Source organism: Drosophila bipectinata, chromosome 3R, assembly GCF_030179905.1.
Source record: "Drosophila bipectinata strain 14024-0381.07 chromosome 3R, DbipHiC1v2, whole genome shotgun sequence".
Lineage (NCBI taxonomy): Eukaryota > Metazoa > Arthropoda > Insecta > Diptera > Drosophilidae > Drosophila > Drosophila bipectinata.
In genome coordinates this window covers 29,423,578-29,451,006 of record NC_091739.1, presented here as the reverse complement: position 1 = coordinate 29,451,006, position 27,429 = coordinate 29,423,578, and the positions used below count along the sequence as shown (strand labels likewise).

The 27,429-nt window shown below is 42.8% G+C and overlaps 3 protein-coding genes across 4 annotated transcripts in view; 2 read left to right on the top strand and 1 right to left on the bottom strand.

The window, feature by feature from the left end:
- Window positions 1–11,009, top strand: part of Dhc1 (Dynein heavy chain 1) — a 28,282-nt gene extending 17,273 nt beyond the window's left edge. For both annotated transcript variants that reach the window (XM_070281045.1, XM_070281046.1), the window contains 13 exons: window positions 1,044–3,721; window positions 4,224–4,472; window positions 4,531–6,268; window positions 6,323–6,377; window positions 6,498–6,595; window positions 6,664–6,956; window positions 7,118–7,610; window positions 8,012–8,201; window positions 8,264–8,420; window positions 9,423–9,518; window positions 9,585–9,641; window positions 9,995–10,127; window positions 10,522–11,009. In XM_070281045.1, coding sequence (XP_070137146.1) covers window positions 1,044–3,721; window positions 4,224–4,472; window positions 4,531–6,268; window positions 6,323–6,377; window positions 6,498–6,595; window positions 6,664–6,956; window positions 7,118–7,610; window positions 8,012–8,201; window positions 8,264–8,420; window positions 9,423–9,518; window positions 9,585–9,641; window positions 9,995–10,127; window positions 10,522–10,775 — 6,491 coding nt within the window. In that variant the 3' untranslated portion in view covers window positions 10,776–11,009. The remainder of the gene's footprint in view (window positions 1–1,043; window positions 3,722–4,223; window positions 4,473–4,530; window positions 6,269–6,322; window positions 6,378–6,497; window positions 6,596–6,663; window positions 6,957–7,117; window positions 7,611–8,011; window positions 8,202–8,263; window positions 8,421–9,422; window positions 9,519–9,584; window positions 9,642–9,994; window positions 10,128–10,521) is intronic.
- Window positions 11,010–11,437: 428 nt separating this feature from the next.
- On the bottom strand, window positions 11,438–21,991 carry Dh44 (diuretic hormone 44). Its single transcript, XM_017233291.3, has 4 exons — window positions 21,708–21,991; window positions 19,032–19,236; window positions 15,550–15,672; window positions 11,438–13,436 (listed from the first exon to the last, which is right to left on the bottom strand). Exons 2-4 carry the CDS (start codon window positions 19,233–19,235, stop codon window positions 12,723–12,725), a joined length of 1,041 nt encoding a protein of 346 aa, XP_017088780.2. The 5' UTR covers window position 19,236; window positions 21,708–21,991; the 3' UTR covers window positions 11,438–12,722.
- Fst (Frost) lies at window positions 16,580–17,982 on the top strand. Its single transcript, XM_070281365.1, has one exon. The coding sequence runs from the start codon at window positions 16,588–16,590 to the stop codon at window positions 17,737–17,739; it is 1,152 nt and encodes a 383-aa protein (XP_070137466.1). The 5' UTR covers window positions 16,580–16,587; the 3' UTR covers window positions 17,740–17,982.
- Window positions 21,992–27,429: the final 5,438 nt, after the last annotated feature.

The window sequence follows — 27,429 nt, the reverse complement described above, 5'->3', positions numbered from 1 at the left end:
AAATCTGCTTCTGTGTGTATATAGTCGTCTATAACATTCAGTTGGAATTCGAACCGATTTGGTTTGGTTTCTAACCGATTGATCTTTTACCATACTGTTCTTTTCGTAGTTGTGATTCTGTGTATGTCCTCGTGATTGTCCTTTTACTTGTTAGCCATGTACTTTACTTGTATTAACCCATAGTTGTGTGTCTCGTCCAAGCCTTATTATTTACTAATATTATTTAGAGGTGTCACAGAAGTCTTTGATTGGAAGCTTGAACGGAAAAGATCTCACATATATGTATGTTCTTGATCCCTTAGTTTAGTAGAGTCCTACCCTATCCTTGTTTCCCATCACTTTCTAAATTTCAACAATTTCAAACATTTTCATTTAAAGGCCTCATAAGAGGGAGTATCCAACTAGGATATATACAAAAAATCTATTTTTATATTTATTCTTAAACAATTGGGTGTAATTCTAGGTATGGGTTTCTTAAACACATGTAGAGCACAATTAATATTTGTTAAGTTTGAATTAGAATAAATTTTTTAATATTTTTTTTGCTTTTTACAATTTCTTACTAAGTAGTGCCTTTAATATTTATTTGTTAAAAATTATTTTAAATGTTTAGATAAAGTTTAATAGAAATAAGTGCGGGTTCTATGTTTTTATAATTTTGTATAAATAATCCGCCTATCTATGATTTTAAAAGTATTAGGAATCAATATAATGTAAGCTGGCTACTTTTTGGATGATTTTTTGGTACAAATTTGGTAGAAACCTATACATTTTTCAAAAATCCACAGCAAGCACTAAGCTTATAGTTTTCTAAAATATATAATATGATGCATAGAAGAAAAATTAGAATTTTTGAAAAGGTCTAGGTGCATATTCCCCCTTAAGTTTGTATTGGAAATTCAGAAACTAATCTGGTTTGAAACTTTTTGGATTTAAATTCCCTTACAAAATCCATAAAAGACTTCTGTGGCATACTTTTATGTAAAAACTTTTTAGGTAAGTCATGTTACTAATTAATAATTTGTATTCCTTGCTTCCGACAGAGGATATTCCTGCCGAAACCTCGATCGAGGAAAAGGAGGACACCTGCACCCCAGAACACTTGCACCGCTTGTACATCTTTGCGCTCGCCTGGGGTCTGGGCGGTTACCTGTCCACTAGCGACCGCCTCAAAATGAATCTATTTGTGAAGGAATCCTTCCCGCAGCTGGACTATCCAAAGGGTAGTGCCCACGAGAACACAATCTTTGACTTCTTCGTTTCTCCAGCGGGCGTGTGGCAGTCGTGGAAGACGCTCGTCACCCCCTATATGTATCCGGAGCTTTCCACACCAGACTATTTGAGCATTCTGGTGCCCATCGTGGATAATGTGCGTATCGACTACTTGATTGGCACAATTGCGAATCAGGAGCGCGCCGTGATGGTGATTGGCGAGCAGGGCACCGGCAAAACGGTGATAATGAAGAACTTCATGAAGAAGATGAACATTGAAACGTACATGGGCCGATCCTTCAATTTCTCATCGGCCACCAGTCCGTACCAGTTTCAGCGCACAATTGAGAGTTATGTGGAGAAACGCGTTGGCGTTACATTCGGGCCACCCGGTGGCCGGAAATTGATTGTCTTCATCGACGATATCAATTTGCCCGAGATCAATGAGTGGGGCGATCAGATCACCAACGAAATTGTGCGCCAGTCCATGGACATGAAGGGCTTCTACAGTCTGGAGAAGCCGGGCGACTTCACCACCATTGTCGATGTGCAGTATGTGGCGGCCATGGGCCTGCCGGGTGGAGGACGCAACGATATACCCTCCCGATTGAAACGACAGTTCTGTGTATTCAACTGCAACATCCCGGACAACGACTCCATCGATAAGATCTTCCGCGTTATCGGTGAGGGTCACTACAACGCCAAGCGTGGCTTTGTGCCCGAGATACGGAATCTCGTCAAGAAACTAATTGTCGTCACCCGCCATCTGTGGCAGCGCACGCGCGAAAAACTATTGCCCACGCCGGCCAAATTCCACTATGTATTCAGTTTGCGCGATCTGTCGCGCATCTGGCAGGGCATGGTTGGCACCTTATCCACGGTGATCACCTCCGAGAGCGTCCTCATGGCGCTGTGGAAGCACGAGTGCACGCGAGTATTCGCCGATCGCTTCACCACGTTCCAGGACAAGGAGTGGTTCGGCTCAGAGCTGGCATGTCTCGTGCGCGAGGAGCTGGGCGACGCCCACTCCCAAATGATCCTGCCAAATCCGGTGTTCGTCGATTTTATGCGCGACGCCCCCGAGCCAACCGGCGAGGAGGGGGAGGACACCGATATGGAGCTCCCAAAGGTCTACGAGCCGGTCCACTCACATGAAGTGCTCCGCGAGCGTCTCGTCATGTTCCTCGCCCAGTTTAACGAGATGGTGCGAGGGTCGGGAATGGATTTGGTTTTCTTCCCGGATGCAATGCTGCATCTGGTGAAGATCTCCCGCATCATTCGGCATCCGAGGGGATCGGTCATGCTTGTCGGGGTCGGCGGTTCTGGAAAACAGTCGCTAACGAAATTGGCATCGTTCATAGCTGGCTACAAGACATTCCAAATTGCGTTGACGCGTTCGTACAACGTGGCCAATTTTCTGGAGGATCTAAAGCTGCTCTACCGCACCTGCGGCGTACAGGGCAAGGGCACAACCTTCCTCTTTACGGATATGGATATCAAGGAGGAAGGTTTCCTCGAGTATCTAAACAACATACTCTCGAGCGGCGTCATATCGAATTTATTCTCGCGCGATGAGCAGGCCGAAATCGTGCAGGAGCTGACGCCGGTCATGAAACGCGAGAATCAACGCAAAACAGCGACCCCGGAAAGTGTGATGGACTTTTTTTTGGCGCGCACTTGCACCAATCTGCACGTGGCTTTCTGCTTCTCGCCCGTCGGCGAGACTTTCCGGTCGCGAGTGCAGCGCTTCCCCGCCTTGGTCTCCGGCTGCACCATTGACTGGCTGCACCCGTGGCCCAAGGACGCCTTGGTCTCGGTTGCCCGACACTTTCTGAGTCACTTCGAGATCGAGTGCACGCCGGCCGTCAAGGAAGAGCTGGTCAACGCTCTCGGCTCCATTCAGGACATTGTCGCGGAAACGTCCCAGGAGTACTTCCAGCGTTTCCGCCGCGCAACGCACGTGACACCCAAATCTTATCTGAACTTCATTGCCGGCTACAAGAACATCTACCAGATGAAGCAGCAAGAGCTGCGAGATGGTGTGGAGAAGATGGATACGGGATTGGAGAAACTGAAAGAGGCCTCCGCCTCGGTTGAGATCCTCAAGAAGGACCTAGTTGTCATGGAGGAGGAGCTAGTTGAAGCCTCCAAGAATGCGGAATCAGTGCTAGTGGAGGTGACGGAGCGTGCGATGCAAGCGGAGATCGTCAAGAACCAGGTGCTCATCGTCAAAGACAAGGCCGAGGCCCTGGTCGCCTGCATTGCCCAGGAGAAGGCCCTGGCCGAGGAGAAGCTCGAGGCTGCCAAGCCAGCCCTCGAGGAGGCGGAGAACGCCCTCAACACCATTAAACCAGCCCACATAGCCACTGTGCGGAAGCTGGGCCGTCCGCCGCACCTTATCATGCGGATCATGGACTGTGTCCTGATCCTTTTCAAGCGTAAACTACATCCTTGTATCCCCGACTCGGGCACTCCGTGTCCCAAGCCCTCCTGGCAAGAGTCTCTCAAGGTGGGTTCTGGTCTTATTTAATAATTTACAGGTTATAGGTTACAGGTTACAGGTTACAGGTTATAGGTAATTTGTTTAACCGATCCTAGTTTTTATGATTTGTTTTTCAAATTTGTAAATCAAAAAAATGTAAACGAGCTTACTTTCTATTTACCCTATATGTTGCAAAAAACGGTAAATTGAAAAAAATGGTGGTGATTACCATTTACAAAGCCATTCTGACATTCAACATCAAATTTCACCCAAAAAACTTGTATAAAAAATGTTTATATGCAAAACCATCAACAAATACCATGATTACTGCTGTGTGTTACCCCGCAATGTTATTGATTTTGGCCAACAGCTCCCAAAAGTATACTATAAATTCTCTAGTATTTTATGAAAACTAAACTTTAGTTTACCAAACTAAAATATTGTAAAAAGCGAAAAACTTTTGGTTTGCAGTCTTGGGAGTGTAGTGGGGGGCATATCACACTAACTTTTGCTCGTACATCTTCCCCAGATGATGGCCAGCGCCACGTTCCTGCTGCAACTCCAAAACTATCCCAAGGACACCATTAACGACGAGATGATCGACCTGCTCCAGCCCTACTTCCGGATGGAGGACTACAATATGGATATGGCGCGTCGAGTGTGCGGAGATGTCGCTGGTCTGCTGTCCTGGACAAAGGCCATGTCCTTCTTCCACAGTGTCAACAAGGAAGTGCTGCCCCTGAAGGCCAATCTTACGCTGCAAGAAGCCCGTCTAAAGGTTACATCAGTCCAATTATACGTAGTATTAAAAAAATTAAAAAATTAAAATCCTTTAGCTTGCCATGGACGACTTGGCTGGGGCGGAGGAGCAGCTGCGAGAACGCGAAGAAGCCCTGCAGGCGGTCAAGGATCAGTACGACAAGGCAGTGGGCGAGAAGCAGCGCCTGACGGACGCGGCAAATGTCTGCCTCCGGAAGATGACGGCCGCCACGGCTTTGATCAACGGCCTGTCGGATGAGAAGCATCGGTGGACAAATCAGAGCAAGGAGTTTAAGATCCAACTGGGCAAGCTCGTTGGCGATGTCCTGCTGGCCACAGGATTTCTTTCATATTGTGGCCCCTACAACCAGGAATTTCGGGCGAATCTCATCAAGACCTGGATGGGAATCCTCAAACAGAAGAATATACCCTTCACCACGGGCCTTAACATCATTAACATGCTGGTGGACTCTTCCACCGTATCCGAGTGGACCCTCCAGGGTCTGCCCAACGACGAGCTGTCCGTGCAGAACGCCCTAATAGCCACCAAGTCTAGCAGTTATCCTCTGCTGGTGGATCCACAGACCCAGGGCAAGATCTGGATCAAGTGCAAGGAGGACAAAAATGAACTACAAATCACATCTCTCAACCACAAATATTTCCGAACCCATCTGGAGGATTCGTTGTCCCTGGGAAGGCCTCTGCTCATCGAGGATGTGGGCATTGATCTGGACCCGGTCATAGACAATGTCCTGGAGAAGAACTTCATCAAATCGGGCAGCATTGAAAAGGTCTTGGTTGGCGACAAGGAGTGCGATGTGATGCCGGGATTCATGCTCTACATTACCACCAAGCTCCCGAATCCCGCATTCAGCCCCGAAGTGAGTGCCAAGACCTCGATCATCGACTTTACGGTGACCATGCGGGGCCTGGAGGACCAGCTTCTGGGTCGGGTCATCCTAATGGAGAAGTCGGATCTGGAGGCGGAACGAGTGGCACTCTTCGAGACAGTCATGCAGAATCAGAGGAACATGAAGGAGCTGGAAGCGAATCTCCTACTTCGTCTGAGCTCTTCCCAGGGATCCTTGGTGGACGATGAAGCCCTTATCGAAGTCTTGCGTGTGACAAAGACCACGGCGGAGGAGGTCAACCAGAAGCTTAAGATCTCCGAGGTCACCGAACGGAAGATCATGAAGGCGCGCGAGGAGTTCCGGGCGGTGGCCAAGAGGGGCTCCATACTCTATTTCCTGATTGTCGAAATGAGTAACGTGAACGCCATGTACCAAAACTCTCTGAAGCAGTTCCTGGTCATCTTCAACCACTCCATCACCAAGTCTGCCAAGTCCAGTGTTACCGAGGAGCGCATCAACATTATCCTGCGGTACCTCACCTACGAGGTCTACAAGTTTACTAACCGGAGTCTCTATGAGCGGCACAAGCAACTATTCACCCTGATGCTGGCCATCAAAATTGATTATCACAACGGCAACATTAGCCATGAGGAGTTCCTGACCTTCATCAAGGGTGGTGCTTCCCTGGACTTGAATGCCGTTACCCCTAAGCCCTTCCGCTGGATCCTGGACATAACCTGGCTGAATCTGGTCGAGATCAGCAAGCTGGAAACCTTTGCCACAGTGCTTCAAGTCATAGAACTCAACGAGCGTGACTGGCGCTCCTGGTACGAGTGTGAGAAGCCGGAGAACGAGGAGATACCCTGCGGCTACAATGCCCTACTGGACAGTTTCAGGAAGCTGTTGCTCATTCGTTCCTGGTGTCCCGATCGTACCATATCACAGGCAAAGGTCTACATAGAAGGTGGGTTTTGCTAAAAAAAGTTTTCTAGAATTAACTTTGAACTTTTATTTCAAGAATCCCTGGGTAGCGAATATAGTGAAATGCAAATCCTAGACCTAGAGGAGATGTGGTAAGTTTTGAATTTAAAAACCAATTTCAAAGATAACAAATAATTTAGCCTAATATTTTAAACCATTTAAAGGGAAATATGTTCCCAATTCATATTAAAGCAATTAAATCCCATTTGCAGGCTTGAATCGGAGCCCCGCACACCGTTTGTGTGCCTTCTCTCCATCGGATCCGATCCAACCACCCAAATAGGCGCCCTGGCCAAACAAAAAAGCATAAGTAAGTGTTGCAAATCGGCTGGATTCATTAATTAATTTAATATCATGACAAAACCCACACCCCAACAGTCCTCAAATCGGTGTCGATGGGTCAGGGCCAGGAGTACCATGCGCGGAAAATGATAATGGAGTCGATGGCGGTCGGCGGATGGGTCCTGTTACAGAATGTCCACCTGTCGCTGCCCTTCTGCTCGGAGGTAATCGACATGCTGGTGGAGACTGAGTACATAGACGAGTCCTTCCGCATGTGGGTGACCACGGAGCCGCACAACGAGTTTCCCATTGGTCTGCTGCAGATGGCTCTTAAATTTACCAATGAGCCGCCCCAGGGGATACGAGCCAGTCTGAAAAGGAGCTATCAGGTGATGCACTCAGGTTTTATTAGTAATATACTTTGGATTATATTCTCTCAATATCCTTATTAGGAACACATATTTCTCTGAGTGTTCAGAGTAAATATCAATAGGATAAAGTCTCCTGCCTGATTAATAATTAATTTTTCAATCTTTTTGCGGGAGAGCAGTCGTTTACGCAGGACTTCCTCGACTACACTTCGGCCTCACAATGGCCCCCGCTCCTATACACTGTAGCCTTTTTGCACACCATCGTCCAGGAGCGCCGCAAGTTCGGTCCTCTGGGCTGGAACATACCCTACGAGTTTAACCAGGCCGACTTTGCTGCCAGCGTCCAGTTTATCCAGAACCACCTGGACGAGATGGACCCCAAGAAGGGGGTGTCGTGGCAGACCCTGGTCTACATGATTGGCGAGGTGCAGTACGGCGGCCGGGTCACCGACGACTTCGACAAACGCCTACTGACCACCTTTACTTCGGTGTGGTTCTGCGAGCAGCTGCTCTCCAACTCATTCGAGTTCTACAAGGGCTACAAGGTGCCCGGGACGAAGAACCTCCAGGGCTTCATCGATTACATCAACAGTCTGCCGGCCTACGATACGCCGGAGGTATTTGGATTGCATTCCAATGCCGACATCACGTACCAAATAAACTCGGCCAAAGGTGAGTTGCTCTCCAGGATTAGGAATTTATTTTTGAAGACCTACTCCTGCAGTGGTGAAAGAAACACAAACACACAGGTCCATGAAACATGGACGAATTTCCGCAAAACCCTATTTATAGTTTCATGGCGTTGATGGACACAAATACGAGCTCGTAAATTATCAATAAGTTTAATTCAATGTAAAGCCCTGTTGCATAATCAATTCGAACCAAAACCAGGACATCCCAATCCGCCTACATGTGTGAAATCAATAAACCGAAAATATTTGGGTTTCGTGCTCCATTTGTGGGCTCTACTTAGGCTCCTTAATCGGCGGCCAACCCACTCGGGCATTGGCGCATTAGCATATTCGATGGTACCCGCAAAATCCTTGATTGCTTATTTCTGATTTCCTCGCCAGGCATCCTCGACACCATCCTCAGTGTCCAGCCGAAGGAGGGCGGTGGCGGGGGCGGCGAGACCCGGGAGAGCATTGTCTACCAACTGGCGGACGACATGCTCCGCAAGCTCCCCGCCCAGTACAATGCCTACGAGGTGCGCGAGAACCTAACCCGAATGGGCATCCTCCTGCCGATGAACATCTTCCTCAGGTGAGTCGCGAAAAATACGTGAAATGGGTGTTCGGTTATCAAAAGGTGCTTTGTAACGACAGGCAGGAAATCGATCGAATGCAAAGAGTCATTAAGCGCGTCCACACCTGCCTCTGTGACCTGAAACTGGCCATAGACGGTACCATTGTGATGAGTCCCGCCCTCAAAGAGTCCCTAGATGCGATGTACGATGCCCGCATACCCGAAACATGGATGAAGGTTGGTACAATTTCACTATTTAAATTAAAATTTAAGGAGCTTTAATGGTATGTAAGGGAATCTATGCCATTGCAAAATATGGAAATATTTGCGGTTGATTTCGGTGCGCGGAATTTTATTTATTTTTCCTGCCTTTCATGTTTTGGTCCTCGTCCTCGTAAATTATGCGTGAAAACGTTCGGAATCCTCTTTTCTATTCATATTCAATACCTGAAGAGAAAAGCGTGGTAAATACTTTTAAAAGGTGTAAATTCAAAGTTTTAGTGTAAAAGTACTTTTGGAAATAAAAGTCAAAAAAAGATTTACAAAAAATCAATATAAAGTCGTCGCAGCAACGAGAAGTCGCAACATTGTATATTTTGTATATATATATTCTATATATAATATAATATTCTAATATATATAATATTCTAAAGAAATAAGTAATCCTAAAACAAAACCGTCGCCATGAACAAACTCAATAAGGACATCGATTTTAAAGCCAGTGATACAGGGGTGCGGACCTATGGGTTCATCAAGACCAAAAGATGCGACACCCCCCTTCCGAAGGTCGAAAATCAGCGAGAGACCAATGAGCTTCTTCGTGGGGCATCCAGCACTCTTCAAGGTAGCTTGAGATTTAGCGAGGCCCCTTCCGATTCTGATGATTCGAGAGAGGTTCCAGACCCTCGAATGACTTCGTTTCAATCGACGAAGGAATTGGGATTAACTCCATTTGAGAAGAAACGACAACTCTTCGACACTGCAGAGTTCACCATCACAAGAGGCCAGAAACTGAGTGCCATGTTTCATCCTCACAATCCTGGGTTTAGTCGCCCCCATGGGTCGATGGATGTCAACGTGGTGATGTTTGATGACCTAAAGAACATGTGTAGCAACATGAATTATAAATTTTCCAATTGAATTTCTGTAATTGTTTTGAAAAAAAAAAAGAATAAATAGTTTTCTTACCTTTGATAATGTTACCAAAACTGACAGCGCCTTTGAATTTGACATTCGCAGATATCCTGGGAGTCCACTACCCTAGGTTTCTGGTACACTGAGCTGCTCGAGCGGAATGGACAGTTCCGCACATGGATATCCACAGATCGGCCCAAAGTAAGTCTACTCCATAGTGTTTTTTTCGATTTTTAAAGCCAATGAAAATGTCTAACCATAAAATAGGTTTTCTGGATGACGGGCTTCTTTAATCCCCAAGGGTTTCTCACGGCCATGCGACAGGTGAGCACAATGAATCAAATTTCGATTTCCACTTATTTGTGGCATAGTTGCTTATTAAGCAACAATCGGGATATGAATACCAAGTCCTCAAGGCAAGACAGGACGAGTGCCAAGCACTGCAAGGAAATAAGTTCTTTGTTAGACCGTCTTTGTGGCTCGGCGGCGATTACCATTAAAACCCATATATTGATTGACGCACCTGACACTGGCATATTCCGCACCTTAAAGGTTATTCACACGACTCCTCCTTTTCTTTTTTCCCTGCCCCGGTTTTTTTTGCATATTTTTGCGGCAAACACTCGAACCCACTTGTGACTCAATCGCCGGCGGGAACTGATGAACGGGAAAACCAGGAGGTGACGCGAGCCCACAAAGGCTGGGCCCTGGACTCGGTGGTGCTGCAGAATCAAATAACGCGATACAACCGGGAGGATATCACCGAGTACCCCACGGAGGGAGTATATGTGCACGGGCTCTTCCTTGAAGGTAACTACATTTAAACCAGAAACAGAGAGAATAGCTGTCTTCGGAGAGAACCGAAGAATAAATACTCTATTCTTTAAGTTTAAAGTTCAAATACATTTTCCACTTATTTTTTTATAAAAACTTGAAAAGAATCAGTTACATATTAGCTTTATAGAAATTTTCAAAAATTAAATTTAACCTTTTGAAATAGTTAAAGAAAGTGAGAAATCATATCATATTCATATTCAAAATCATGTTCAAGTAGAAATGTGTGGACATGACCTTTAAGTGTTCCAAGTTAGCTTTAAACTTTTGAAAAAATACCTATTAGAGTACTGCCCCCTTCGGCGAAGCCCCTGGTGGTCACCTCTTACCTGTAAATACCAACCTGTGTGTCGTTTTTGTTTTTTCTCAGGCGCTTCACTGGATCGCCGGAGTGGCAAGCTAATTGAGTCGAAGATGAAAGTCCTGTACGAGCAAATGCCCGTCATCTATATATACGCCATAAACACTACGGCCGGCAAGGATCCGAAGCTGTACGAGTGTCCAATCTACCGCAAACCCCAACGCACTGACTTAAAGTACGTTGGCTCGATTGATTTCGAGACCGAATTCAATCCCAAGCACTGGACCCTACGCGGCGTGGCCCTGCTCTGTGACATCAAGTGAACCCCCAGTTCCAGATCCAGCCTATACCTGGTCTTGGCCCAGGTCCTGACTTGTATTTCGTTTTTTTTTTTGGCGTTTTGGTTCGTGCCATTGTTTGCCATCATGTCAACGATTGTACGTGAGTGGGGCACCTAATGGCGCTGTGATAATTATCTGGTTTTTTGTATTTTTCGTTCACTGGGTGGACGTTCGAGTTTGGTGTAATCCTGGCGCAAATACAACGTTATTAATTAAGCCCTCGGGCGCGGACAAGGCGAGGGCAAATTGTTGGCACTCGGGGACACCACTAGCCCTGTTATTAGCTGTTATCCATTTTTACAAATCCTGTAAGGAGGGGTCCAAAAAGCACACACCCAAAGCACCCACACACCCCTAGGGAGTAGTGGCAAGGTTAAAGTCTTTAATAAATCTATATTCCAATCTATAGAGCGTTTAATTTTCCCTTTAAAATAATATTCCTGAAACACTTTACTGCTCGCCTGTTGCGGACGTCAAAACAATACGTCCTGTTAACGTAATTGTCCAGGATATTGATTGAAGGTAAGTTCAAAAACCTTTGTTCGCCAACCCTTTGCTTTGTGCACTCGCAAATAATTCCAGGATCCAGGAGCCCTTAATTACTGAACGAAAGGAATCGGATTGTAATTGAATGTCATGCCAATGCCTCATGAGTTTTTTGTTTATTTTTTTTAATAAGTATATATAATATATACGTACATACATATAATTTTATATAATATATAAGTTTCGTTTGATTTCTCCGGTTGGAATTTCATTTATTTTAGTTTAGCTTTTCTCTGAAAAATTCACTTTATTTACATACACATATAGAAATAAATTTTGCATTAAATTAATTAATGTACAGAACGTAATTATTAAAAAGGTTAGTTAATTTGCTTGGTAAATTCCTTGCTAATTTACACAACACGTGACGTATTTTCTCGGGATTTGAAGTATATTCTCGGATAATACATAGATCTGCGTTTTTTCTAATTTAAAATCGTTATTCGTATCGTATCGTATTCGTATGATTTGGAACCATTTCTTTCGCTTAATATCTTAAAACTTGAACCATCAACTACGTAAATTTTTAATAGTGACCAATTTGTAGAGCAAATAAATTATAAATATTAATATTCGAGTGCTATTCTATTTGAGCATTTGTATATTTCATTAATTAAAAAAATATCAAAAACAATTGAACAAACAACAGTGTGGAAAAAACAAATTTCCGCCCGCGGAGTTTGTAGACAACAATTATTTAATTCTGTAATAAAGCGTAAAATTTAATTACTTCATAAAAAAACCAATAAATAAATACGAAAATGTCAATCAGTTAGTAACTGTTGCATGTCACTGATTAATTAAATATCCATCGTTAAAAAATAATTATTAAAACGACACACAGATCACTATTAATTACGATTTAAAACAAATGCATTTACGAGTTCTTTGTTTGCTATAGCTGCGGTGTAAATAGTAGCTGGTGGGGTCTTGGATCAAAGTTCGTGGGAGGGGCTCATGTGTATATATTTCAGGGGTTCAACAGTTACTGTGAGAGAGGTAGCATAAATTGTTACATACACCTTGGTTGGTTATCTTCGATAAAATAGAATTCAAATGCGAATACATCTAGCAACGTGGGAGTAAGTTCTTGTTTTAGTTTTATGATTTAGTTTTTTTTGTTTCTTTGTCATCGAGGGAGTATGTGCACACACAACATGCCTGCCTTGCAGCCAGCCATTAGGAACCGTCAATTTACATTTTAATCCGGACCGTCTATTACCACTAATCTGCCTCCGTATTACCTCATCAATGGCAATATCAATATCAGTACCAATATATCTGTTTATCTGTGTATTTGCACAAGTATCTCTATTTGAATCTGCATCTGTATCTGTATCTGAATCTGCATTTGCATCCTGTAGCTTCTCAATCTTCGGTTACTTAATTAACATTATGCTGCTGACTTTTGTGAAAGCGATAGGGTGGAAGGTCCCACCCAACACTTTGGTGCTCATTTGCATCCAAAGCACCTACACTTCCACCTGACGGGGCGGGCGGACCTACCTCCTCGAAGAGATCGAATCCTGCCTCCCCATCGCCATCCTCATCGAGGAGGGAGTCCACATATCCAGCTGCGTTTTTGCTGGATCCATAACCATTCTCGTTCTCGTCATTATCGTGATTTGTTGTTTCGTTAGCAGCTTCATTTCCGTTGGCAGCCCGATGACCCCTGACCGCCCTGACGCCCAGACCTAGTCCGGCCACGTTCAGGGATTTCTTCGCATAGCTGGGCAGCTTTTGACCCGGGAGTGACTGCGGTCGAGTGGTTTTCTGTTGCAGGGAATCGGCCAACTGTAACGCCGAGTACGGAGCCTGCGAATGGGTCCATCCGTAGCTCCACAGTTGGCTGGGGAAATGCTTCCACGGTAGCAGCTGTTGACGCACAGCCTGCTCTTCCTGTTCCCGCTCCAGCTCCTGCTGCTGCTCCTGTTCGAGCTCTAGCTCCTCCAGCTGCTGCAGCTCCTCCGGTTCCCGTTCCCGTTCCCATTCGCGTTCCCGCTCCCGGTAGCGCCTGGTTGTCACCTTTGGAGCTCCTCCGCCCCGGATCATGAATCGTTTGCCCACGTTCTTCAGAATAGCTCGGTTCAGTTCGACCTGTTCATGTACGGGAGTTAAAGTTATTCACTTTGCAATGAAGGTGCTCGGGAGGAAAAGTGTTCACATGACCCCCCGATTCCCTACAACCACAGAGTCCACAGGGAATCGTGGTAAAGAGCAAGTTAAACGAGATTCTCACATGAATGTACATATTTGCTGACCACATTGAAAATTTGATTAACATTTTAAATTCGTTGGCAAATCGAATGTCGTTTTACAACGAATATTTCATTATTTGCAAGTGGCTGAATACCGGAACCGCAAACTTTTTAATTTTATTTGTTCAGTTGGTTCTTTTTTAAATAAAAACTACACTGATATTTTAGGAAAGTTAATATAAATCTGTGCATCATGAATCATGATGATTAAAAAAGGGATTAGAATTATTTCAATTTAATACCAGGCTGTGGAAATTATTGTGCTAAAGCTTTGAATATATTATGAGACTTTGGGAATTAAATGAAAAGTTTCTAATTGTTATTTGCCCTTTATCATTATATTTTAAATATTTTGGTTAAATTTTAATTTTTAATATACATACTTTCAATTGACAAACCTATTTTAACCTCACTCTAACTCTCTTTAAATAAATAGAGCTTCAAAGCTTAAATCACATTTGTTCATTTATCCACTTAAAGTACTTGCCTTTCCAATATAAAAATTGATTTTATGTCCGACACTTGAAAACAATTAAAGCTTTAAAATTAATCAAGAATCGAGTGTCACTTGAACACCAGCCCCACATTAATTACGTTTATAAAAAGCTCTAATAAATTAATTGCCAAAAAATGATGGATAGGAAACCTGACCTTTAAACATCCACATTTAAACGCACTCTTCTGTTAAAAGGTCATTGTAATTTTGCAAATTACTTAAACCTCAAGAGGTCAAGCTGTTTTTTGAATTTTGTCTCGTCCTTTAATGTCTTAAGAATGTATGTCACCTACTTTTCCTTTAAACCTTACTAAACCCTGCTTTCTAGAGAATTTTCAGACCATTTCAAGCATTTAGAGCTCAACTTTCAGGAAAACCTTTTGAAATTCCAACCCAAGCAAACCATTTCTAGTAAGACAAATCTCACTGCATTATTTAATTAATTGAGTAGCAGACAAATTTCGTATTTTGGTACACAAAACCAGCACTTATTTCTTTAAAGCTGAATACTTAAATTCGTATCAGGTGTGTTTTTGGAAAACATCATACTCCTCAGCCGACTCAAATTGCGTTTTGGATGCATGGATTAATTTCTAAAACCCCTTTGACAAATCAATATGTTTATCTGACGTGTGTGGATGTGAATGTGGATGTTAAAAGGACTTGCCAGTTTCTCATCCGACGCAGGCAGGACCCTCTTTAACAAAAATTTAACCATCGGAGGGTGAAAGGTGAAGCTATCAAGGCAAATCGTTTGAATTCTTTGCATTAAAACGTTTTGATTTTTTTTTTTTGTTTTTGGTTGTGCCATTTTTTTGTTTTTTTGTTAAGTATTTGGGCCTTTAGGGTCTTGGAATGGTTTGGTAACCAAATAAACTCGCTTTGCTTTTCGAGCAAAAATATTTTCGTTACACATACGCCCCGTTGTTTTTCCCTTGTCCTTGCTGAGCCCTATGTGGGTATATTTTTGGGGGTGTCAGGGCCATCCGAAGTGCTTAAGCTTTGTTTGGGGATCTCAGCCTGGATGATGTTTACACTCCCAGAGCAGGTAAATGTGAACTTGCCAATCTTACGAGCAAGTCTGGAAGCGGCCCATGGAAAATTTATTGAAATTGCCGGTAGCTACTACGGGAAGGGAATTAAAAAACTTTATGCAGCTGCGTTCTTTATGGTCCTTCGGAAGTATTTCTCATTCGGTATTCTAGTTTTGATTAGCCGCTACATTTTCATTTATTCTTCGCGCCGCACAGCGCCGCTCCAAATTACTCTTTCTACTTAGGACTCCCGCCTTTTAGCGGGAATTGTTTTCCGTTTGTCTTGGGGCCTTGCCAGCAAAAAGTTTTCCTTTTTATTTTCGCTTATTAAAAATACCTCGCCAAGTGGTCAGCTTGGCCCGTTTATGGCAGCATCCCCAACCCTCCCAGACAAATCCCACCCCGGGTAACAAAACACTCACCTGTCGAGAGTTCTCCTTCATTTGACGGCGTGCGATTTCCAGAAGGAGCCGCTGACGCAGCACATCCAAGGGATTGACAATGGAGAGAGACGGCTTGTTTCGTTTGGCGAGAAGAAAGTCATCCTAGAAGTAGTATATTTGTAGGTTGTTAGGTAAATTTACATTCGCTATTCGCTGAAAACTTGGCTAGCACATGGCATAATAAAAGCCTGATAAGGTAATGCAAAAAGTTTTTAAGTCCTGCCGCAGAGATTTTTATTTATGAACATCCACATTCAAAAACAGTTCTGTTTTCCTTTCGCAACTAACTTTATTGTTTGGTGTTAATGGGAAATAAAAACTTGGCTAGATTGTTATTTGCATGGCTAGAAGAAAAGGTAATCTCAAAACTAAAGCTATTGAAAAACATTAGGTCACTCCTTGTTTTTCCCACATTGAGGAAGCAATCGCTGCAAATCAATTTACAAATCTAATCAGTATTGTTGTACGTTTTTTCCACATTACGATGAACAATCGCGAATTCCCCCGATAACACCACTTGTCAGATAAAACGGAAAATTTCAAAAAATTCATGATTCATAGCTCCAAGATAATGTATAGACACCCGCATACTCCCCAAAAAAAACAGGGCGTGATAATGCAAAAACAGCAAAAGCCTTCTAGGGCGAAGCTTCATAAAATTTTTTGGGCCTTTATGGGAACATCGTAAAGATATATCCCAGTTGACTTCTTGAGAAAGTCTAGACTCTTCTTAAGTTTAATTACTTTTTTGCAAAATAATTCCAGGAACGCGGATTTGGGCCAGATTTGTTCATCTTATTTTGAAGGTAAACAGCCAAACAAGCAAATCAAGTTCATGTTCAGATAAATATTAAAATTATGCTTATTGTTTGTCTGACTATCAGACACGTTAGCGATAAGATAAGGACGCGCCTCGGTGTGGTCGCAGCGTCTGGGAGAGTGGAGCTGCTTATCAGAATTCTATAAAAACCAATAGCCACCTGGAGGAGCAATCAGTTTATTCGAAACATTTGCGAAATGAAAGTACTAACGCTTCTTCTGTTGACCGCTTTGGTCGGAGTGGCTGTTGCCAGGCCCAATGGCGGCTGGCTCGGAAGTTTTGGAGGCAATTGGATCAGGAATTTCGGCTGGGGCTCCCAGGCAGATGAGGAAGTCAGTGCCCTGAAGGGACAATGGAACAACAATGGACAGGGTCAGTGGAATGGAAATGGTCAGGGACAGGGTCAATGGAATGGAAATGGTCAGGGTCAGTGGAACGGCGGACACGGAAATGGCCATGGAAATGGTCACAATCACGGAAATGGCCACGGAAATGGTCATGGAAATGGTCACGGAAATGGCCACGGACACGGACACGGCCATGGAGGAAACCGTCCCCCACCACCACCTCCACCAACTGACCTGCCCGAACTGACCACTGAAGACGATATTGTCGATTCCACAACTGCAGCTGCAGAAGTATCCACTTTGACTCCTGAAATCCCGGAAGAATCCACCACCCAGAACCCTGAGGAGCCGGAGGATTCTACCACCGAATCTCCAGTGGAGACTACCGAAGCCCCAGAAGAGACTACCGAATCTCCAGAGGAGTCTACCGACGCTCCAGTGGAGACTACCGAAGCCCCAGAAGAGACTACCGCAGCTCCTGAGGATACTACCGACGCTCCAGTAGAGACTACCGAAGCTCCTGAGGAGACTACCAACGCTCCAGAGGAGACTACCGACGCTCCAGTAGAGACTACTGAAGCTCCAGAAGAGACTACCGCAGCTCCTGAGGATACTACCGACGCTCCTGAGGAAACTACCGACGCTCCAGTAGAGACTACCGAAGCCCCAGAAGAGACCACAACTGAATCGGAGGAGGGAAGTGGTTCTTCGGAAGAAACTACCACCCAGGAACCTGAAGACAGCACAACGGACTCCGATGGAAGCGGTTCGGGTGATACCACCACCCAGGAGCCCGAGGAGTCCACCACCGACTCCGATGAAGGCAGCGGCTCTGAGGACACTACTCAGGCCCCCGAAGATCCCGAGGAATCTACCACCGATGCTGCCGGAGAGACTACTCAGGCTCCGGAGGAATCCACCACCAATGCTGGAGAGGAGACCACAGCCGACCCTGCAGAAAGTACTACCGATGGCTCAGAGGTGACTACGGCCAATGAGTAAAATGGAATTCCAACTCAGTTCTTGGTTATCACAAATAGGCTTTAAATTATAGGCCAATTAAAACAAAGTATCTAGCAAATATTACAAAAATATAACTAATTTATTGCTGGCCACGCGACTCTATGGCCAAAATCGAGATTATAGGCTCCTCATGGTAACATTCAGTTATTTTTGTCCCGCATCCGTCATATAGCTTTATAGTTCCTGTAATCTAAACTACTATAAAAAGAAACTAAAAAACAACTCGAGACTGTCGAAATTTTACTTCTTTATACTTCAGACTGGGATAACTTATCGCCTTTTTTGAACTTTTGCTTTCATGACCATGACAATAAGGTCCACTCTTGATAAACTAAATGATTGACGCACCATGAACATCAATCAATGATTGGGTACTTGACTGATTAGCTTACAAATGGATCCTTATCGAAACACCACTTTTTATGTTCTCCAACGTATTAATGGTTGTGTCGTATTAAGCGATGGAAATGGAAAGTTTCATGGCCTTTAGCCTGGCCCGAAGGTGGTTTTTATAATTTGCAATCATGATGGCCAACGTTTATTTTTTTTCGGCAAATAAACTTAAATTGTTAACAGGCATAATAACTTTAATCTAGAATTCCATAAACGTAGTACATGCTATTTAAATTGCGTAGGACAAAAAATCGACTTGAAAAACATTTCTGAAGAACTTTCTTAAAAAAAGATGGGAAACTTTTGATTGTTAACATCGGGACTTGGCCAACACAAACAAACAATTGTTTTGTGATTTTTTGTTCGCTAATGAAGCTTCGTCGATATCCTTGACAAAAAGTTCCCCATGTTTATGAAAACACTAGACTTTATGGAGGAGATTTGTTGCCATGTTCGTGTGTGTTGAGGAAATATTTTAAATTTATAGCCAGATTGAAGATTAGGTCTTCGTGGTTGAAACCGCATTCGAGTTGTGGTATTCACCGCGGATATAGCACTTATTAGCCAGATTAGATTATGCTTGATTTCAGTTGAATTGAGTGGATTCGAAGAACTGAGAAATTTGATTTTTGAGAAGTTTTAAATTCCACAATCGTGACGGCACCTGCAAACTGCGAAGTAGTTTTTTTTATGGACGTCATATATAGTATTTCAATTTACGAAACAGAATCCTATGTCGACGTGTGTCAAAAGGGGCATGAAAAAAGTCTGTTCCGAAAATGCAGTCGAGTATAATTGAATATGCATTCGGAAAACATTCATGCGAGTGCTGGACAAAAACTGCTGTCATTCACAAAGAATCAAGCTGAAAAGCACACCTGAATATTCCGTGCATCTGGGTAGTCCAAAGGATATCCGTTTGTGCGGCCGCTTCCGCCGGCCTCTGGTCCTGCTCCTGCTGCCGTGCCACCTACTCCTGTACCAGTTCCAGATCCAACTCCTCGCTGTGCCGTGCAGACCAGCCTCGTGGCACACAGTAAAGTTAATAACACCGGACAAAACCACGCTGTGGCTTTCATCATTCTGGAACAAAAAAAATGAAGAAAAAACTGTATCAGAAAAGTAGAACCACATGGCTGAGTGCGCAATTTACAGATTTTTCGTATATAAATTGGTTGTAACACAAAAAATACGGTGATGTATCCCCCACCATTAATCACATAAAACATTTAAATATTCCAACTTGTTCCGGGCGCATCCATGCAACTGGAAATACAGGGTATCTTAAATGCGAAACAATTGCAGCATTTAAAATTGTTCATCTGCATGAAAAATTAACCTTATATATGGCTATTATTTTCCAAAAAATTTGGTAACATTGCCGCTTGTAAACTTTGACCTCTCTAGCGGGTCCGTTGGGATAGAGAAAATAAAACGCTGACAGCTAACCTGTGAAAAATGTGCTATATTCTGACAACAAGAAGTGTTCTCATAATTTATGGGTCACGTAAATATACTGTACTTCTAAACTTTTTCATTTTGTTTATCCTTATGTCGACTATGTATATAAATCTCATGTCCTCGTGGACTTTTCAATCAACTCACCTGGGGAGTTGTGGCCAAATTTACACAAGAGTCTACAAGCGTCTAAAAAGGAAATGAGGTTTTAAATTGAAGACGATGTTGTAAAGTCTGGCGAGTATGTATAACTAGGTTAAAATTCAGTTGCAGGAAGTTAAAAACATGAACGTAGACCGACCTTAGTCATAAAAATATTCTTGTTTGCTGACGAAAGAGTTGGTTCCCCTAAATAGACGCGGGTGTGAGTAGCATCACTTGCTTTATAATTAGCTTGTTACAGGTCCTCACTTAAATTTTACTATTCTACTGTTCACTTTTATTATCAGACTGTAAAACATTATGTACGCTTGTCAGAGACAGAACGTTTAAAATTCTATTGCGTCGATGTGGTATACTTTTCAAACGGGTAACTGCATAACTGACACATGATATAATTATATTAAGTTAATTGACTTCATTGTACTTCACCATAAACTACTACTCCTATTCCTAGGCATAAGCCTTAAACCCTTTTTAAATTCAAACCTATTTTCGAGGAAACAATGTAACTGAATTTTAAATGGTAAACATTGACAGAAGACCCCCTTTGGCCCAGCTCTTTTGTCTTCCATTGGGCTATGGGGCTGCTGGGCTACAAAATTAGATCCCACCTGTCACCAGGGCATTAGGCGGAATCACCAAATGGCATCAAAAATAAGTAACTGCTAAAATGGCAGAAGCATTAGTCGTGCCGGCAATCACATGTCATATATATGCCATTTGCTGAACGGGGATTTACGAATTGGAATTTAGGAATGAATTCGAATGCGTCCGCAGGCTCCATAGCCCGTGGGTGGTTGTCGCACTTTGGCATCCAATATTTGATTGCTATTGATGGTTATTGATTTCCTTTAATAGATCGCAGTTAGTCCCTGGAAAATGTTAGAGTTCGTCCCACCCGCGCCGGAGTTGCAACGGAAATTGCAATCGAATTGAATTAGGGACCGGAGCGGAGCCGCAACCGAAATTTCTGGCCAAACTCCCGGTCTCCCGGGCCCGGAGAGATGAAATTCCTTTGGTGAAAGTTTTCGGGGAAGGCAATGTAATGAGTGAATTCTTCCACTTTCAAGTTGGGCAAATATAAATATTGATTTTCCGAGAGTAATACCGAATTCAAGGCAATAAAACTGCCCTGCCCCACTGAGAATTGTGTTCCTGACAAGCATTGTCATATCCCAGAGACGGAAATCGTGATTGCCCAGGGCTACTTGCCAGCACGTCCCTTCTGTTTTATCGGCAATTCAAAGGCAGGACGAACACACAAGGAAATGGAATCCTGTTATCTAGGCTTCAAGTCTTAAGTTATTTGCATACGAGTTCGAGTACAAGTATATATTCCAACCACTATATGCAAATGGTATGAAAAATGTGTAAAACACAGAAGAAGCAAAGTTTTTGACGTTTATGCTCTCGACGGCATAAATCAGATTTTAGTAATGCCATAAAAAGAAAATTTCACGTAAAAGGTCAATCAATCCGGAAAGTAAATCCCCAGGACAATACCCAGAGACCATCTTTAGTGTTCTGTGCAAATTACAAGGTGTGATTGCCGACGCTGGCAACAAAAAGTTTCACTAAGCTTGTTTGCAGTCTATTAAGTTACAGGATGTAATGTGTCCTGTGCGGACACCCGAAACCTGAAACACCTCGAAGCCACAATGCTCTACTTTGTGCCCCGGGCACTGAATGAAATACGCACGTAGGAAAGGAAAAACTAATTAGCTTAAACGTTTTTTAAGCAATCAATCAACTCTGCCCCATTTGGGGATAAAACTGGCACAAGTTTTCGTCCTTTCCAAACAAATTGCAATCTGATATTGTTATATTTGTCAGTGAGGAGCAGACGACAGGACGACAACACACAACTTAATTTAAAACACAATCTCGGAAACATAAATCCTGTTTTCGAAAATTATCACATAAAAGGAGATCACCTTATCAGTAGTAATTGCACCTAATTTCTGTTTAATCGGATCTGAAGCACACGAATCGGGATGTGATTTATGGCGATCGAGATGCGGTTCGCGTGTTTTTAGCGGCGTGTATTTATTTTTAGCGTTTTTTTTCTAATTTATTTTATGTCTTTACGCGCCACGCCGCGAAAGTGTCCTGCCGTGACAGATTAAACGGAAAGTGAAGCTCCTGAAACGGAATCTGTTGCTGCTGATGGTGTTGCTGCTACTGGTTTTTGGGTGTTGCTCCTCGAACGCAACAGGCTGACGACGAGCGGAGGACTCACGGAGTCGAGCGATTACGGCGTGTTTTTATATTAAGCGCCACGAAGCCCACACACGAAGGACACCGAACGAGGAGGCACGACTATCACAGTGTCTGTGTTGAGGCAGGAAACGAGGCGGCGCCAAAGGATACGTCGATGCCTGGCCACGCGACGAGTTATGAATGAAAACGTGCGATTGGTGGTGCGGGTGCGAATGTGGCGTGTTGCCAGGCTTGATGGAAATCGAGTCGGAATCGGAATCAGAAGCACGGACGCCACAGCGGGTTAGCCCCTCTAATAAATCACCAAGGTGTGCCAAGACATTAGGCAATTGATGGATTGATGGCGGTCGGGGTCGGAAGTTGGGGGAAGTTCAAAGGTTCCGCCAACGCAGGCGCCTCGCATGTGTTGTTGCTGCAACATGTTGCCAGCCGTAATACCGACGCCGTAATTATCGAACTCAATTAATATTTAATGGGTTTTATTTGCACATTAATTGTTTGCTTTAAACGGGCATTTGACAAGGATTCACCCCGGTAGCCCCTGTCATGTCAAAGGTGCTAACGGGGCCCGACATCCTTGGCCGACGGCAATCGGGCGTAAAATTGCTCGCCATAAATCCGTCAAGTCCTCTACCCGGGAGTCCTGTGGCAAAAAAATACAAGATGAGTTCGACACTTGAGGGGTATTAGGGTTTCTGCTGAATTGCAATTAAGATGGGTTACGTCATATATGTAAATGGCTGACAGAATGGAAATTATCTATCTACAACTAGTTCTTTTTAATGGCCTAGAAGATAAAAAGTAAAACGTGATTTCTGTATTTATTTTAGAAAAGGTGTATTTTAATTTAGATTTATTTATATTGCTTGTGATGACTCTGAACTAATTTTAGATTTGGCATAACGTTTGATGCAGAAGCAACTCTGTTGCCGGACATTCAAACTCCTCATGACACCTCTTCGAATTCACCCACTTTTACATAGTTTTTAATTGCTTTCAACACGTGTCTCCGAGTATTTATGTATGTGGATGTGCTCCGGAGTCGGGCTTGTAATTAAGCACGTAGGCAAACGCCTCCTGGTACTTGGCAGGAGCAGCATGATGCTTTATGGCTGATTGAATTCCGTCAAAATGCTGCCCCCTCACCCATTGTAATGCTTTTATTCTAGGCGATGAACATAGTAAGTGCATAATTAACTTTCAAGTTTGCAACTATTCATAACTAGATTGCCAACGTATTCTATACTTGGCAAAATTAGTGTAATCTAAATTACTGCAACACAAAGTTTTATTTTCCATTAGAAAATGTTGAAAAAGTTTTTCTTTTAAAATGGGCTTTTTATTGGAATAAGGCCACACTTTTTAAAGGAAGAGAAAAGGAGATGCCACACTTTTTCAATAGGAAGTTTTGTCTTAATTGTTATTTAAAATATCAGACTCCATACTAGTGACTAAACTAGCTTTAATTTAAAGCACTGAGAACACCCAACAAGGTCTTTATTAATTCACTTAATACTTGCCCGGATTTTATCGGTTTGTCCTGTCAGGACGATTCAGGCAACAAAGACAAAATAATTAATACGTTTATTACCGAATGGACAGGGTTCAAGTCCCACTCATGCGCCTTCAATTACCACCCACACCTCGGCCATGTCCGCGAAGGAATCTTTGTCCGATTTGCGTAATAAGTCATTGACTCAACGGCTCGTCTCTTGACACCCCTTTTTCTAATAACGCACCGACGATTTGACAGGCGACTAAACGGTAAACGGGCACTTAATGAGGAGCAGAAAAGGCAGCCGCCTCATTTCATCCAATTATCCTTGTTATGGCCATCCGCTGGTTTCATCCAATTATACATGCTTATGCGATTGTGTGAGTGTCAAGGAACTTGCTGTCGGCCGGTTGAATCATTAATAATAAGGAATCTCCTCATTTCAACAGACACTTAATTGAATATTAAAGAAGCAGCGACAGTTCTAATACAATGTTAATTAAATGTTCCGCTTTTTTAGCCACAATACTGGGCTTCCTTTTGACTTGTCCTGAGTCTCATTGCAGTCGAAATGAGCGGATTATGCTTTGAAGCCTTCCAATTAAATCAGGTTACGGACCATTTAAGCAAAAAGAAAAAAATCAGACGACGGCCAAAGTTAGTCAAAAAGTTTGCGCAATATATATATTGGCTAATCCCAAAAAAGTTCTACAAACTTGTTTCATCTTTGAAGCTCTTTGAATGTTATGCGATGCAGAAATGACTCCCACCATAATTGGAAAAACAAAACCAAGAATAAAATATTCGCAGTTAACCACAAATAATTAGTTTTCTCCATCCTTGTGATTGTTTTTTTTTTTTTATTTTAGGGGCAACAAATATCTACACTGAAGATTCTTCAGATAATCAGATCTAATATCGATTAAGCCTCCCTACGAGGAGAAAAACAGTAAGTTTCTTTTAAAGAATACCAAATCTAAACAATTTTATATGTGTAAAGTTGACTGTAAACACTGTTATGTATGTTATGCAAAAGCGAAAAATCAGCAAAACAAAATTAAATAATTTTATATGAGTAAACACTGTAATGTTGGTAATGCAAAACCCAAAATTCAGCAAAACAAGTTTATATCGCGGTCATAAAAGTCCCGTGCGGCAGGGCTCGGTAGCCCTTAAGGCAAACTTCATGGTCATGAAAATTAATTTTTCTTATTTTAGTTAAGTTTATTTATTATTATATTTTGTATTATAATAAACTCATAGACCTCACTATAGGGAAGTCCATCACCCTTTTGACAAAACAGTAGCCGGAAATCATAGGTGCAGCCATATCCGAGCACCCCCACATCCTGCCTACAAAAGGTTACAGAATCGGAACATTTGTTTCACGATATTGATGCAGATTTGTAGAGAATGGATCCACAAATCGTTTAAAGTATTCCGCCCAAGAATCGGAAGATTATTGCCAAAGATATGGCTTTCGGCGTGGGCCATTTGCCCTCCCATGCATTTCCCCCATTTTCAAAGGGGTCTACCCAGGAAAATTGACAAAAAATCTAAATAATATTTTGTTCCAGGATTTTGATGCAGATTTGTGAGGAATCTATCCACAAATCGTTTAAGGTATTCCGCCCAAGAATCGGAAGACTATTGCCAAAGATATAGCGTTCGGCGTGGGCCATATTGTCCTCCCATGCATTTCCCCCATTTTCGAAGGCGTCTACCCTGAAAAATTGACAAAAAATCTAAATAATATTTTGTTCCAGGATTTTGATGCAGATTTGTGAGGAATCTATCCACAAATTGTTTAAGGTATTCCGCCCAAGAATCGGAAGACTATTGCCAAAGATATAGCGTTCGGCGTGGGCCATATTGTCCTCCCATGCATTTCCCCCATTTTCGAAGGCGTCTACCCTGAAAAATTGACAAAAAATCTAAAAAATATTTTGTTCCAGGACTTTGATGCAGATTTGTGAGGAATCTATCCACAAATCGTTTAAGGTATTCCGCCCAAGAATCGGAAGACTATTGCCAAAGATATGGCTTTCGGCGTGGGCCATATTGTCCTCCCACGCATTTCCCCCATTTTCGAAGGGGTCTACCCTGGAAAATTGACAAAAATTCTAAAAAATATTTTGTTCCAGGATTTTGATGAAGATTTGCGAGGAATCTATCCACAAATCGTTTAAGGTATTCCGCTCAAGAATCGGACGACTATTGCCAAAGATATAGCGTTCGGCGTGGGCCAAATGGTCCTCCCATGCATTTCCCCAATTTTCAAAGGGGTCTCCTAGGAAAATTGACAAAAAATCTAAAAAATATTTTGTTCCAGGATTTTGATGCAGATTTGTGGAGAATCTATCCACAAATCGTTTAAAGTATTCCGCCCAAGAATCGGAAGATTATTGCCAAAGATATGGCTTTCGGCGTGGGCCATTTGCCCTCCCATGCATTTCCCCCATTTTCGAAGGGGTCTACCCAGGAAAATTGACAAAAAATCTAAAAAATATTTTATTCCAGGATTTTGATGCAGATTTGTGGAGCATCTATCCACAAATCGTTTAAGGTATTCCGCCCAAGAATCGGAAGACTATTGCCAAAGATATAGCGTTCGGCGTGGGCCATATTGTCGTCCCTTGCATTTCCCCCATTTTCGAAGGGGTCTACCCAGGAAAATTGACAAAAAATCTAAATAATATTTTGTTCCAGGATTTTGATGCAGATTTGTGAGGAATCTATCCACAAATCGTTTAAGGTATTCCGCCCAAGAATCGGAAGACTATTGCCAAAGATATAGCGTTCGGCGTGGGCCATATTGTCCTCCCATGCATTTCCCCCATTTTCGAAGGGGTCTACCCTGAAAAATTGACAAAAAATCTAAAAAATATTTTGTTCCAGGATGTTGATGCAGATTTGTGAGGAATCTATCCACAAATCGTTTAAGGTATTCCGCTCAAGAATCGGACGACTATTGCCAAAAATATAGCGTTCGGCGTGGGCCATATTGTCCTCCCATGCATTTCCCCAATTTTCAAAGGGGTCTCCCAGGAAAATTGACAAAAAATCTAAACAATATTTTGATCCAGGATTTTGATGCAGATTTTTGGAGAATCTATCCACAAATCGTTTAAGGTTTTCCGCCCAAGAATCGGAAGATTATTGCCAAAGATATGGCTTTCGGCGTGGGCCATATTGTCCTCCCATGCATTTCCCCAATTTTCAAAGGGGTCTCCCAGGAAAATTGACAAAAAATCTAAACAATATTTTGATCCAGGATTTTGATGCAGATTTTTGGAGAATCTATCCACAAATCGTTTAAGGTTTTCCGCCCAAGAATCGGAAGATTATTGCCAAAGATATGGCTTTCGGCGTGGGCCATATTGTCCTCCCATGCATTTCCCCCATTTTCGAAGGGGTCTACCCAGGAAAATTGACAAAAAATCTAAAAAATATTTTGTTCCAGGATTTTGATGCAGATTTGTGGAGAATCTATCCACAAATCGTTTAAGGTATTCCGCCCAAGAATCGGAAGACTATTGCCAAAGATATAGCGTTCGGCGTGGGCCATATTGTCCTCCCATGCATTTCCCCCATTTTCAAAGGGGTCTCCCAGGAAAATTGACAAAAAATCTAAAAAATATTTTGTTTCAGGACTTTAATGCAGATTTGTGAGGAATCTATCCACAAATCGTTTAAGGTATTCCGCTCAAGAATCGGACGACTATTGCCAAAGATATAGCGTTCGGCGTGGGCCATATTGTCCTCCCATGCATTTTCCCAATTTTCAAAGAGGTCTACCCAGTAAAATTGACAAAAAATCAAAAAAATATTTTGTTCAAGGATTTTGATGCAGATTTGCGGAGAATCTATCCACAAATCGTTTAAGGTATTCCGCTCAACAATCGGACGACTATTGCCAAAGATATGGCTTTCGGCGTGGG